This window comes from Desmodus rotundus, chromosome 13, assembly GCF_022682495.2.
Source record: "Desmodus rotundus isolate HL8 chromosome 13, HLdesRot8A.1, whole genome shotgun sequence".
Lineage (NCBI taxonomy): Eukaryota > Metazoa > Chordata > Mammalia > Chiroptera > Phyllostomidae > Desmodus > Desmodus rotundus.
In genome coordinates this window covers 12,242,131-12,256,030 of record NC_071399.1, presented here as the reverse complement: position 1 = coordinate 12,256,030, position 13,900 = coordinate 12,242,131, and the positions used below count along the sequence as shown (strand labels likewise).

At 40.1% G+C, this 13,900-nt stretch overlaps 2 protein-coding genes across 4 annotated transcripts in view; one reads left to right on the top strand and one right to left on the bottom strand.

Annotated features, from left to right (window-relative positions):
• The window catches only part of VPS37A (VPS37A subunit of ESCRT-I), a 28,224-nt gene extending 27,214 nt beyond the window's left edge, over positions 1 to 1,010 (top strand). For both annotated transcript variants that reach the window (XM_045197187.3, XM_024562596.4), the window contains one exon: positions 46 to 1,010. The gene's annotated coding sequence lies outside the window, so the exon portion shown is untranslated. The remainder of the gene's footprint in view (positions 1 to 45) is intronic.
• A 6,665-nt stretch (positions 1,011 to 7,675) lies between these two features.
• The window catches only part of MTMR7 (myotubularin related protein 7), a 77,595-nt gene continuing 71,370 nt past the window's right edge, over positions 7,676 to 13,900 (bottom strand). For both annotated transcript variants that reach the window (XM_024562735.3, XM_045197168.2), the window contains 3 exons: positions 12,776 to 12,916; positions 10,590 to 10,716; positions 7,676 to 8,747 (listed from right to left, as the gene is read on the bottom strand). In XM_024562735.3, coding sequence (XP_024418503.2) covers positions 8,385 to 8,747; positions 10,590 to 10,716; positions 12,776 to 12,916 — 631 coding nt within the window. In that variant the 3' untranslated portion in view covers positions 7,676 to 8,384. The remainder of the gene's footprint in view (positions 8,748 to 10,589; positions 10,717 to 12,775; positions 12,917 to 13,900) is intronic.

The window sequence follows — 13,900 nt, the reverse complement described above, 5'->3', positions numbered from 1 at the left end:
GCAAATTTAACTCTTAGGGGTTTTTTAATTTTCTTTTCTTTCCAGATTTTCCCGGAAACATGAACTGCCAAGAGAGGAATGGGACACATAACTAAGCACATTTGTACTTATGATTTGCAAATTGGCATTCATCACAGCAGCCGAATTCATAGACACGCCATACAGATTGTATGCAACTGAGACTGATTTTGTACAGATCAGAATGATGGCTGTGATCTTGACTTTGAGAAATTTTTCTGCACTACTTGCACTAAAAGTGTTTATTTATTATGGATAAATCCTATCATATTTAAGTTCCACTGCTGTTCCTCTCTTATTGATTAAATAATTCTGCATGTAATTTAGCTAGTTTTCATATTTTATAAAATTACTTCATTTAAATTTGTATTTTTAATTTCAATCTGCCTCATTTCTTTATCAAAAATGGTCTGTTTCCTCTCAACTTTTTATGAAAAAATCACTTTTTCAGACTGTAGAAAGACTCTTATTTTTTCTCATTCTTTCTGGATAACCAGACTTTCAAAAACAACATCTTTTAAATGTTCCTAGTGTCAGTAAACATTAAACCTGCCAACGTGCCATCTCAAGAAAGTAACTTTTAATACGTACAATAAATCAAAAGAATAAACCAGCTGTTTTTATATAGTTTATTTTTCAAGTTAAAGATGCATTTAAGAAGCAATACAGGCAACTAAATATTTCACCTACTAGAAAAAGAAAATTGCCATTCACTTAAATTAGTCCAACATAAACTTTCATGCTAATTTTCAGTATAAAGTATGCGATGTGGTCGGATAAGGATAGGCTATTTAAATTACTAATGTTAAAGGTAAAAATCATCCTTGTTAATGAACAGTTAATCTGGACCTAAAAAAATCAATGAAATTTTCTGACCTTTATTGTGTTAGGTTTTCATAAGAGAAAAGCTATACTAATAAATAAAAATTAATATTTAACATTTAGGAAGTTGGGTTTTAATTAATTTAATTAAATTTTCCATTTATCTTCGACTGTGTTCAGCAGTTTGCTTCTATTCCATAGTACAGAATGAACACACATTATGGGTAGCTGTAAAAGGCTAAGTAAGGAGGAAATGTTGAACTGTATACCTGAGGCTTGGTAAAGTAGTATCTAAGTCACAGAACAACCTAATGCATCCTTGTGTTTAAATTTCCCCCCATCGTGATTGCCATTTCACACACCAGCATACAGCACAGTTTGTCTTCATTTTCCTGTTCACCTATACCATGTTTTTGGCATAGAGCTTTAGGAAAAACAAAATTACTTTCTTAGACTTGAAGTATATTGAATACTTAGTCTGTGCTTATGGAAGGGCAAGTATTCACATGGAGTATAAAGATGTACTTTGGGTGAAGAAATGTTCTTTCGTTAATCGCCCGTCTTCCTCACACTGTGCTAAGGGTGTGCCATTTGATCTTCAAAAGGACCAGACAAGGAAGGTACAATAACTATTTTGGATCTCTAGATAAGTGAGGTAAGTGTTTCAAGTCTGTGGTGGAGTCTTCTGGTTACTCAGGAACTTTCCTTACCGCACCAGCCAGCAGAGCGTCAGCCTGCCCTGCAGTCCCTGCAGTGGATGGAGGGCACAACAGGCCTGACCTTTTGCAGACAGGTAGCTTTCTTATACACCAGAGGTCCAGAGCCATTCTGAAACGACATCAGTTTGTTTGATCTACTAATTTTATTAAGCACCTATTTGAATGAGGCATTGTGGAACTACTATATAGGTTTAAGTGCTTTATCTTCCCCTCGTTAAAAAAAAGATTTTTTATATAGTCTCTGCCATCACATAAGTAATTTGTCTCAATGTTTTGTTCTTTGAACTTGAACTATTTCAGTTTTATTCTGTACCAGTTAACATAGCTTGGTTTCTCCTTCCAGAATTAATTTATTGGATAACCTCCTTACAACCCAGTTATTAAAAAGAGGAGTTTGATTGTCATTGTCTGCATTTAACAAAAAGACACATTAGTTCAGATATAGGTTATATAGGTCACCCAGGATAAAAAAAAAAAAGTCTGCATTTGAATATGTCTGTGTGAATTTTGGTTCTGTTATTACAACAGGAATTAAGTGACTTCTTATAATTTTATATCTATATTATTTTCTTATAATTGGCCATATTGGAGAAGCAGTGCCAGAGAGGGGGAAATGCCTGACAAGGCAAAGATTCTGAATTTACTGTAACATATAATAATAAAAGACTAGATGGAAGTCAGAATGGTAGAAGCTTGGAGTTACTGGATTATTCCGAGTAGGAGATTGTCATGGGTAGACATGTAAAGGCTCATATATCAAAATAGAAGAAAGTTCTCTAAATGGGATACTTAAGATATGTTTCAAAGTTGGAATATTTTCTAGGAATAAAGTAAGAAATTCATATTGGAATAGAGGTAAGTTTGATTGTAATTTATATGCTTAAATTAAAGGACAGCTCAGATTAATTTTTAAGGAAAGAAACTAATTATGTGCTTTTAAAGAATAGAAATGTGTGTCAGAGTTTTCCTTCTCTTCACCTTCTTGTGTTCTAAAAATGTTCCTTTATCGATTGCTGGATTATGGTCAAAATTCTTATTTCTTATCATTAAATTTACCTGAATATAATGAAATACTAAGTCATTTGAGCTCTAAATATTACTAGTTAAGGAATAATTTGCCTTGGTTAGTTTTACATTGGTTTATTGCCTCTGTTTTAAACCAATAGCCCTAAATAAAACACTTCCTGATTGATGTTTAAAACAAGAATGTTCTGTTAGAGATTTTAGTCTTGTCAATTTGGCTATATTATTTCAAGTCCCTGTGAAAGCACAGCAAAGTTTAACAAGCAATAAATGTAACCTTTTATATAAATTTCAGTATTAGGTTTACTCCTAGTTAGTCTAAATGAATATATATGTAATTATGTTTTGTAAGATGTTTGAAAGTCTGAAAAACAGTTTATGTGTCTGATGTGAAAAACATCACATTAAAGAATTAAATTTTAAAATATCATATATTTATCCTATTTATTTTTCAAAATAAATGCATAGTTCTGTTTGGTAGATTTACGGTGTCTTTCTTTAAAAATGTATTACTATGTATTTACTTCTGTAGATGGACACTGCCAAATGGAAGAAATTAAAGTCAGTCCTCAGTGTCAGGCAGAGAGGCTTCTAGGAGTTGATCACTGCAAGAAACGCATGAAGTGAGTTATGTTTTGATAATGCAAAAGCCATTACCACTGTATCCTAAGCATTTACCATTAACAAGGTATTCCCTACTCCATACAGTGTACAGTGCAGAAAAAGAATAAACATTCCCAGTACTTAATTTGGAACTGCTCAGTAGAGCATGCCCAAATTTTGTATTCTAAAACAATTATACTTACTTCATTTACATGGACAGAGTATTTTATATTAGAAGCCTCTAACATATTAAGTTCTATTTTTTAAGTATAATTAACATAATTACAATTACTCTGTGTTATTTCATATATATATATTTTGCTACGCTCCCTGCAAATCTTTCATACTAAAGATTTTAGCAGGGAGAGGACCAAAAAAAAAATTTGTTTTCAGTATTGTAAGCTCTCCTGCCCTTTCATTTTCCCCAGTTTGATTGAGATATAATTGACATACATCACTGTATAACTTTAAGGTACACATAATAGTTAGACTTACATATATTGTGAAGTGATTACCACATTAAGTTTATTTATCATCTGTCATCTTATAGATACAATAAAAAGAGAAATAAAAAAAGAAAAAGATTGCTTCCCTTGTAATGAGAATTCGTAGGGTTTACTGTGTTAGCAATTTTCCTGCACGTCATACAGCACCGTTAGCTATAGTCGCCATGCTGTACATCACATCCCTAGTACTTACTTATCTTGTAACTGGAAGTTTGTGCCTTTTAGCCACCTTTCTCCAATTCCTCCTCCCCCCACCACCCACCTCTGCTAACCACAAATTTGGGGGGGTTCCCTCTAAATTCTACATCTGAGGTCATATTTAGCATTTGTCTTTCTCTGTCTGATGTATTTCATTGAGCACCGTGTACTCAGGGTCCATCCACACTGTCACAAACGGCAGTGTTTCCTTATGCTTTGTGTGTGTGTATCTGTAAAATGCACTATGGCTTTATCCTTTCGTCTGTCCAGGGACACTGAGGTTTTTTCCACGTCTCGGATATTGTAAGTAATGCTGCTGGGAACATGGGGTGCTGCAGAAATCTTTCTTAGTGTTTTGTTTCCTTTAAATATGTACCCAAGGTGGAGCTGCTGGACCCCATAGATCCAGCACCCCTATTTTTAATTTTGGGTTTTTTTGAGGATTCTAGTTTTAATTTTTTGAGGATTCTCCATACTGTTTTTCCACAGTGGCTATACCAGTTCATATTCTCATCAGTAGTGCATAGGATTCTCTTTCCTCCACGTTCTTGCTCACATGCATTTCATGTCTTTTCGATGATATCTATCCTAATAGATGTGAGGTGTCATATGTATCAATAGTTTTGATTTGTATTTCCCTAATGATTAGTGATGCTGAGCATCACTTCATGTAACTGTTAGCCTTTCACATATCTTATTTGGAAAAATGGCTGTTAAGAGCTTTTGCCCATTTTTTAATTGGATTACTTTTTTTGCTATTAAATAGTATGAGTTTAGTATATATTTTGGATATTAACTCCTTATGGCTTACACAAATTTTTTTCCCATTCCATAGGTTGTCTTTTCATTTTGTTGTCTTTGCTGTGCAGAATCTTTTCAGTTTGATGTAGCCCCACTTGTTAATTCTTGCTTCTGTTGCTAATGTTTTAGGTGTCATGTCCAAAAACTCCTTGCCAAGACTAGTGTCAAGGAGCCTTTTTTCTGTGGTTTTATGCCAGTACCATACTGTTTTGATTACTATAGCTTTGTGGTAAAGCTTAAAATCAGGAAGTGCGATGCCTCCTTTGTTCTTTCTCAGGATTACTTCGGCAATTTGGGGCCTTTTGTAGTTCTACATAAGTTTTAGATTGTTTTCTACTATAGAAAATGTCATTGGAATCGATAGAGATTGCATTGAATCTACAGATGCCTTTGGTAATAGGGACATTTTAACAATATTATTTCTTTCAATCCATGAACATTTATTTGTATTATCTTCGATTTCTTTCATCAGTGTACTCTAGTTTCAGAGAAAAAAATCTTTAATGTCCTTGGTTAAGTTTATTTCTAAATGTTTATTTTGATGCAGTTGTAAATGGGATTGTTTTTCTTTTTCTGTAAGTCTTTGGTAGTATATAGCAGTGCTACTGACTTTTCTATGTTAATTTTGTGTCCTGCAGTTTTACTGAATTTTACTGAATTAGATCTAACAGGGTTTTTTTTGGTTTTTTTGTTTTTTTTGGTTGAGTTGTCAGTGTTTTTTCTATGTATAAAATTGAGTCATCCTGCAAATAGAGACAATTTTCCTTCTCAATTTTCATGGTTTTTATTACTTTTCCTGCATGAATGCTCTGTCGAGAACTCCAGTTCTATGGTTGAATATAAGTGAGTTTGAGCACCCTTGTCTTATTTTTCATCTTCACAGAGAAGCTTTAACCCTTTCACCCCTGAGTATAGTAGCTGTGGGCTTATCTTATAGGCCTTTGTTATGCTGAGGTACAACCCCTCTATACCTAATTTGCTAAGAGTTTTTAATCGTGGACGGATGTTGAATTTTGTCAAACGATTTTTTTGTGTCTTTGAGATGCTATGATTTTTTTGTTTTATTCAACTAAGTGATGTATCATATTGATTGATTTGTGTATGAACCATCCTTGCATCCCAGGTATAAATCCCACTTGATCATGGTGAATGAATCTTGTGTGCTGCTGAACTGGGTTTACTAGTACTTTATTGAGAATTTTTGCATCTATATTTATCAGGGATATTGGCCTTTAGTTTTCTTTTTTGGTAGTGTCTTTTTCTGTCTTTGGTATCAGGATAAGGCTTCATAAAATTTGATAGTGTTCTTCCTCTTTAATTCTTTTGGAAGACTTTGAAAAGGATTAGCATGAACTTTTCATTAAATGTTTGCTAAAAATTTACCGCTGAAGCCATCTATCTGGTCCTGGGCTTATCACCATTTACTAGTAATTATTCTGTTCAGACTTTCTGTTTCTTCACTAAGTCTTGGTAGTTTGTATGTTTCCAAAAATTTTCCCATTTCTTCTAGGTGGCTCAGTTTATTGGCGTGTGGTTTTGACTCAAGCTAACCCATACCCCAAGTTCACTGGCTAACCTGGACCACTGGCTTGGCTCTGAGAGCAATCAGCTGTGCCTGCACACCTCCCCGCTCAAGAGCTGCTGGATAACACAAATTCCAGCTATTCTCACCTGTCCTTTTTGTCAGATGGGGCTAAGGGCCCTTCTCTGCAGTGGGTGGGGCTGTTTACTGGCTCCTACCTGGGCAGGACTGATAGGGACCATTGCAGGCCACTCCAGAATTTTCCCAAACAGACTTTCTGGTCAGGAGGGACCAGAAAGGAGCCTTGATCTGCAGCAGGTGGGGGTAGGGATCAGCGCTTCCACCTGGGCAGGTGTAGACCAGGCTCCAGGGCAAAACTCCTCCTTTGGGAGTCGGAATTCCTGTCATACTGCACCACTGACCCGACTGTGGTTAAGACTGCCACTCAGGTTCTGAAGGTAGGAATTCATCCTCCAAAACCCAGGTGCTGATCATTGGAAGTCCCTCCTCCCTTCTCTGTCTCAATCACACTCCCAGTGGTGGAGCCCACAGGTTCCCCTGTGGTCCCTGTGGGGCAAAACCAGAGTAGGGGCTCCCACTCACACCCCACCCAAACCAGGGAGGTTGGATGTCACCCCTGGACACTATTCCGATTGGAGGGACTGGAGGCTCAGGGGAGACCTCAGTGCAGTGCCGTGCCAGCCGTGGGCAGGGGCAGTGTGGTCAGCATGCAACCACTCTTCTTACCCTTCTGGTGTAGTCGTCTTGGTCTCTGCAGCGCAGGGGGTCCCTCAGCCTCAGCCTCACTCTCGAGCTCTGGGACTCCCTCAGAGGTCCCCTGCTCATAAATAGTTGTTAGTTCTTCCCCTGCAGGGGGTGGAGTCAGGAATGACCTATGTTGCCATCTTGGGGACATCCTCTCTGCCTTCTCTCTATTTTGTTCCTGTGTCAGCAAAATTTAATATATTATCCTATTTTTAAAATGTACACATTCAAAACACTGATGTAGATTTTACCTAATAATTGAAAATTGTACAGCATGAACGTTATTTTTCTTTGCCCAACAAGGCAACTTTTATCCAGTAAGTTTCTTCAGATCAAAAATTTAAATCACCCAGTAAAGTCCCATTTTTTATCAACAGACAGGGAAATGATTCTGCTTCAAACGTACATTTCAGCAAACCATAAAAAGTTTTCAGAACTAATTCAGCAGTCAGTGGTCATGAGATGTAACAGTGTTATCTAAACCATATGAACCAGTTGAAATTGCTGAAATGATAGGTGACAGACTGGTTAACGGAAGGGACAACCAGGTGCTCTGGACCTTGCTTGGGATTTCCCTCATTGAAATACTACTTGTTTACATTGTTGCACTTCAGGGTCAGGCTGGTGCTGGGGCCACACTGTCTGGTCTCTGGAACAGTAATAAAGGCTTGTTAATAACACAGCTACTATGATCTGAATTCATATCTAAGAGTAAATGTTGCTTCTATTTTATTAGGTATTAGCCCCGTCTTAGAGGAAAAGGTGAGTTACAGGTTTTAGCATTTTTAAATGGTGAGGAGGAGTAAGAGATTCCAGAAAAAGGCAACAAAATTATAACAATTCAAACTATATTTGAATTGGAAAAGCTACTGCAATCATGAAACCTGGGAGATAAGCTTAAGCAGCTACAAGACTCCTCAGTAAGAGGCCTGTTGACCAAACAGGGCACATCTCAGCAGCCTCTGTTACTGGAAGTGTTTCTGACTCAGGAAGGAAGATGACATCAGAGGTTTCAGGAAACAAAGGATGCATCAGGAGGTGAACTGGGGAGATGGACTACGATAACAGGAGTGTGGGCCAGGGGTCAGGGCCCTTCTGAAGCTGAGCAGACGCATGCGGTGACGGCAGCTTGTGCTGGTGACGTCCGCGCCCGCAGCTGTCGTCGCTCTGCCGCGAGTCCAGCTTTCATAGTCTGGGATGATTTCCAAAAGGGGGTAATTTCCTTACTATGGCTACTTCTGCTCTTCAACATCTAGAGAAACTAAATTGGACGCCCCCCTTCTCATTTGCTGTATTTCCTGCTTCTCGATGACATGTGTCATCTCTCGTTATTTCTCATCTTCAATTGCACCATCCCCTTGTTTCTGGAAAGTATCTTTTGCGTGTCCTTTGTCCCAGAGAGAGGCCTCAGGCTGCAAGAAACACGGCCTCGTCCGAGTCGCGGTCCCTGCCGCTGTCCTCGCTGGCCGCGCGCTCCCCGCCGCTGGGCGACCGGCAGCTCAGGTCCTCCACCCCGGACTCCTGGTCGCTGTTGGCTGACAGGTCGGGGTCGGAGCTCTTCAGGGTGTCCTGGGTGAGAATGAGAGCCGAGTCCTCGTCGCCCTGCGAAGGGCTCCTGGACGGGAAGGACTTGGCGTTGCCGCTGTAGTCCTGCGGGGTGTTGGCGGCGCTGTGGTCCGAGGCGGAAAAGCCTGGGTGCTTGCTGGCCTCGCGCGGCTTGCTCTTCACGCTGCTGCGATTTAGCTGGACTTTCTGGATTTTCTCCAGCCTCTGAAAGGGAAATAACAACTTCAGGGGGGAGTCATAAAGAACTTATCTTCTTTACATATGCGTGCCTTCGCTATTGGTTACTTTCTAGTTGGGTATAATGTTAAGAACGTGGGATTTAGACGGAATTGGGTTCCGGTGTGAATCTTACGACCTTGGACAAAATAATTACTTTCTGTGAAGCTTGTTCTCTTCATCTCTAAGGATGGTAAAACCTGCCTCAGCATAGGGGTAGGTTTTCTGTAAAATGCAAAAACAGTAACGTAGGTAAAGCATCTGGTCATCGGTAATCATCCTCCTTTCTATACCTACATGGTTTTACCTAGTGGTTTTCATCCTGTGAACTCAAAATACCTATTTTTAAAATCAGGTATAAGGTGGTATTTCATATTTTAAACTGAGATATGTGTCACCATCAGACTCACTATTTTTAAAGTGTGCAAGGTTTTTAGTATATTCACAAGGTTATACAACAATTCACCGCTATCTAATTACAGAAGATTTTAATCCTCAAAGAAGACCCCCATGCCCATTAGCAATCACTCCCCACTCTCTCTCTCTCCCCACAGTCCCTGGCAATCTCTTGCCTACTTTCTACCTTTATGAGTTTGCCTAGACTGGATGTTTCGTATAAGTAGAATCATACAGCATGTGGCCTTTAGTGTCTGGTTTCTTCACTTAGCTTACGTCATGTGCAGAATACTGTGCTGGGCGGTAAGAGGAACAGAGGTGCAGAGAGGCCGAGTTCATGTAGGAATGGGGAAGGGGCAAAAATTACTCCAAAGGGCGGGGGGCTGCGGTTTGAGGGAAGAGATCAGAGTCAGCCTCAAGGAGGAAGGAGCGCTCTGACCGGCCCGAAGGCACTAATCCCTGACGACTGGTGCTGGTTGGAGCTCTCTAGCTGGAGGAGCAGTGAGGAGAGAAAGGGAGCGAGGTGTCAGTTGCGTACAGGAAGTAGAGAATGGTAGATGGGAGCAAGGGGAGCAGTGGAGAACAAAGTGTACCTGGTGGGTTAGACCCGAGCGTGCGAAAGTCTCACACGCCAGGCTAAGGCATTTCGTCTTTGTTATAAGGAAAAAAGAGTGAGAGGCTTTCATTACAACACCTCTAGATAGTTGGTTTTTTTATTAGTATTTTAACAAAAAGGAGACTGGAATAGATGAATAGAATTCTCAGTTTTTCGTAAAGCTTAGATATCTTTAGGGAGAATAAATAAAACTGGCCCATCGATGGCATGAGTGGACTTTAAATGGCAAAGCTTTTATCACAGCTCTGGAATGCTAAAGACCTAACTAGTGCCTCCTGTTAGTTCTCTCTCTGTGTCCTTTAATTCCAGGTCTCCCAGCCCCAGTGACAAGTCACAGCTGTGGCACTCTCTAACCATTCTCCACTGGAATTCTCCACCTGCTCTAGGCTTAAAGCCCAGGCAGGCATCTGGATTTTTTTATATCGTTATATAATTCTTAAAAGTGAAGAATAAATTTTTATTACAAGAACATATATCTGATTTTGTTCTCTCACTTTGAATACCATCATTTTCATGAATTCTCCAGGAAAAAAAAAATTCATTTTAGTACTCCCAAATAACTAACAAAAAAATCCTGACCTGCTGTCCGAACAGCCGAGGTCTGAAATGCATTCAGGGCTGCCTAGGTTTGGGCTTCGGGTTTCCAGGGGCTCTCCTGGTGGGGCTGTGTTTCTGGTTACCCACCAGCTGAAAGGAGGAACTGTTTCTGTTGCTCCAGCTCACATACCCTGAGTCCTGGCAGGCTTCCACGGAGCAGTGACCGTCAAGAAATGAGCACAGAAAATATAAGTAGGTTAATGAGAGCAAATGGGTCTTACTTCTTCCAGGGCCTCTAGTTCTTCCTCCAGCTGCTGGCTCTCCTCCTTCACCGCCAGGAGGTAGTCTGTGACCGACTGGCGCGGCTGCAGCCCCTTCTCAAAGCGGTTGTACATCCCACTCCAGAACCTGGGGGGGGAGGGGAGGAGGGTGCCATGATGCCACCACGTAACACACTGTACGACACGTCCTTGGGCCTTCTCAGGTGGCTTTAATTCCTCAGCCCCCGGTCCTGACAATGGCCAAGTGCCAACTCCAGGCTCAAAAAAGCCACTAAGTTAAGGTAGTAATTGCATATGGTGTCTCCTTGTGTTAGTAGACTTCTTTGGGGGAGAGTACATTCATGAATTTGTATGTATTGTACTGAATTAGGAGGCCCATAATTTTCCGAAATTGAAGTACTTCATGTTACTTGTTTCTTTTTTCCTATTTTTAAAATTTTTAACAAAATGGCTCTTTGTTTCGAAGTAAACTTGTTAAATTAATAATTGCATTAACACAATCTTTAAGCCGCGAAGTGCGTCTTAAATTTGAAGATTTTAGCTTGTTTCTCTCACAGCCACCAAATAACATCTACATTTGCAATGAATCCTCCCTTTTTTGTCCTACTCAATAATGCAAACCAGAATGCAAATGAGAACAGAGAGTATTATCGGAGGGATGTCCCTAGACCCACTCTTTACTTAGAAAAGCACTTTGAGGGCGGAGATAGAGTCATTCTTAGTCTATCCACAGTTCCAAGAACAGTGTTTGGTCCTGAAAAATGTATTTGTTGGCTGGCTACTAATAAATTAATTACAGGACAGCTGTTGGCAGTGTGTCAACAGCTCTCCAAACTGCTGTTTTACACAAAACATGGAGGCTTTTTTTTTAGTAAGATCAAAATTAATATTTCGCTACAAAATTCTGGGGAAATGGTTAACTTGAAACAATTAAAAACAAAAATCAAGGAATAAAATCTATAGAGGAAGAAAAGCCATAAGGAGGGAGAAGGAATGCAGTTCCTCGGTTTATTCTGTAAGTTTGTCTTTGTGCCTGAGTCACACTTCTGTGTCACACAAGCCTAGAGCAGAAGGCAAAGGAAGGAATATAACACACATGCCTGGTTCACACCTAGCGGAATCTGCAGGATGCCACCCTCCTCTCTTCATCCCAATATATACAGTCTTAAATAACTTATTTCCACGGGGAGATAGTTCCACTCAGACTTGATTCAGCAGAGAAAGAAAGTAAACTAGGTAGTGAACACTAAACCACGTTCACTTACAAGACACTTGCTTTATTCAGTCCATCTTTCCTTCCCTTCTTTCCCTCTCCCTCCTTCCCTATAGGGAACCTATCTGTGTGGAATGGCAAATGTAGCCCAGCCCCACTGGAAAGCCCATAGGGGTGCACAGCGACACGCAGGACACCAAACCCACAGATCGGTTCTCCCGTGGGAAACCAAGCCTGCCTTATACCTAGGCTGCTTTGAGACTTGCTCTTGCTAAAACTCTCTCACCCTGAGTTGAAGCAGCAAATGCTTACTGCATATCTTTAAAGTAACTTCCTGAAGTCTGTGCTAATTCTCCCAAGGACTGAAGTATAACCAGACCAATTACTCTTTAACATTCCCTTGCATTTGCAACATTTTTTCCTTGTTAACCTGTAGGAAGTAATCAATAACATCCTTTCCTTTGCTCTCTGTAAAATGTAATTACCTAAAGCAAACCTATGTATAATGAATGAGGACCTTCTTTGATATATGCTATTAGAAAGCCAATAAAAGCCTGTCAAGACAAGGCTTGAGGCGCTCTCCCCTTGAGAGAGTGGCCGTGCCGTCCCTTTTCCTCCACAGGACTCAGTAGTCTGTGGATCTGCCTTGTCTCATCCACAACGCCCTGGACGCTGCTGGCCAGAGTCCACATCACTTCCCACCTTCTCTTTCACTTTCAAATTGGAACTGAGGTTTTAAGATACCATTATTACAGAACATCACTTCTAAGATAATTCTGCACCTGAGGGGGAAAGTCGAGGGAGAGATGACACTGGTGAAAATACTAGGTCAGATACTTACCATCCTCTGGTGTATTTTGTGTCCAAAAAAGCCTTCAAGCCCAGAGTTTCATACACTCTGGCCTCCAGTAGGAATCAGTGCCAGGATCTAAGGTCATGACCATAGCTAGTAGGGCCCCAGAGGTTTACGTACTTGTACGTGAAGTTGCACGGTGCTGTGGGGAGGCGAAGGGCTCCCTGGGCCTGACTGTGGTCGGCTCTGAAGAGGGGGTTCGTGTAGTCGGCCCGGTTCTTCCACAGGTGAGCCCACAGAGAGTATGTTCTTTCTTGAATCCTGTTGCAAAGAAAATAAGCCTGAAAATGACCCATCTTGGTTCTTAGAATATGTGATATTAAAGCTGGAAAGAGACCAGTAATTGTTATCTGGACACCGTGTGCGTCTTCGTGGTGTAGCGGAGGAACGCTGACCGCAGCTCCTCCGTGCTCCGCATTGGCTTCAGCAAGATGCTTCCTCCGTGAGTGTAAAATAAAACTGCTGTGTCATTTTGTTTTTATCCCCAAGTAGTCATTAAACTTTCACTATTCGTCAGGTACTATTTAAATGCTTCGTATGAGTTCTCATTTAATCCTCACTGAATTCCTGTGAGATAATGTCTGTTTTCAAGGTAAGGAAACTGAGGCCGAGGGAGATTGAACAGTTTCCCAAAGTCACATAGCTAGTGAGTGGAAGAGCTGGGATTCAAACCCACACCAGCACCGCTAGATTGGCTAGTCTGTCGCTACACAGCACAGCTATCTAGGAGAACAGGTGAGCTTGAAGGATGACCTCTGCTACTTTTAAATCATTACCATTTATCAGTAATCTTACATGAAGTTTCCCAGAGTAAACAGACTACTATCCACTAGGAAAAGTCATTTTTTCTCTTCAGACAGTATAAAACTAGTGGAGTCCATTTTATTTCAACTGACCATTTCCATCATTAAGACTGACATTCTAGACCACAGTTAAAAATCATCTTAGTTTTATAAAAACTTCAAAATTTTCTTCACTTGCAATTCATAAATCACTTGGCTGTTTTTAAGTTTTTGACTTTATTTTAAAGTCCACATTTCATCTACGTTTCCCCTCTAGACAAAGGCAATGCAGACAAAAGTGTGACTTGAGTCTTAAATTTGCTTTCTTTCCCAGTTATATTTACAATTCTTACGTGAATATGCATATATCCACCAAAGACAGCTTTTTCTTTTTAAACGCAAAAATCACTTTCTTTGACTCAGGAATTTTCAATATTACAGTGTCAGCTCTACCAACCTGTCT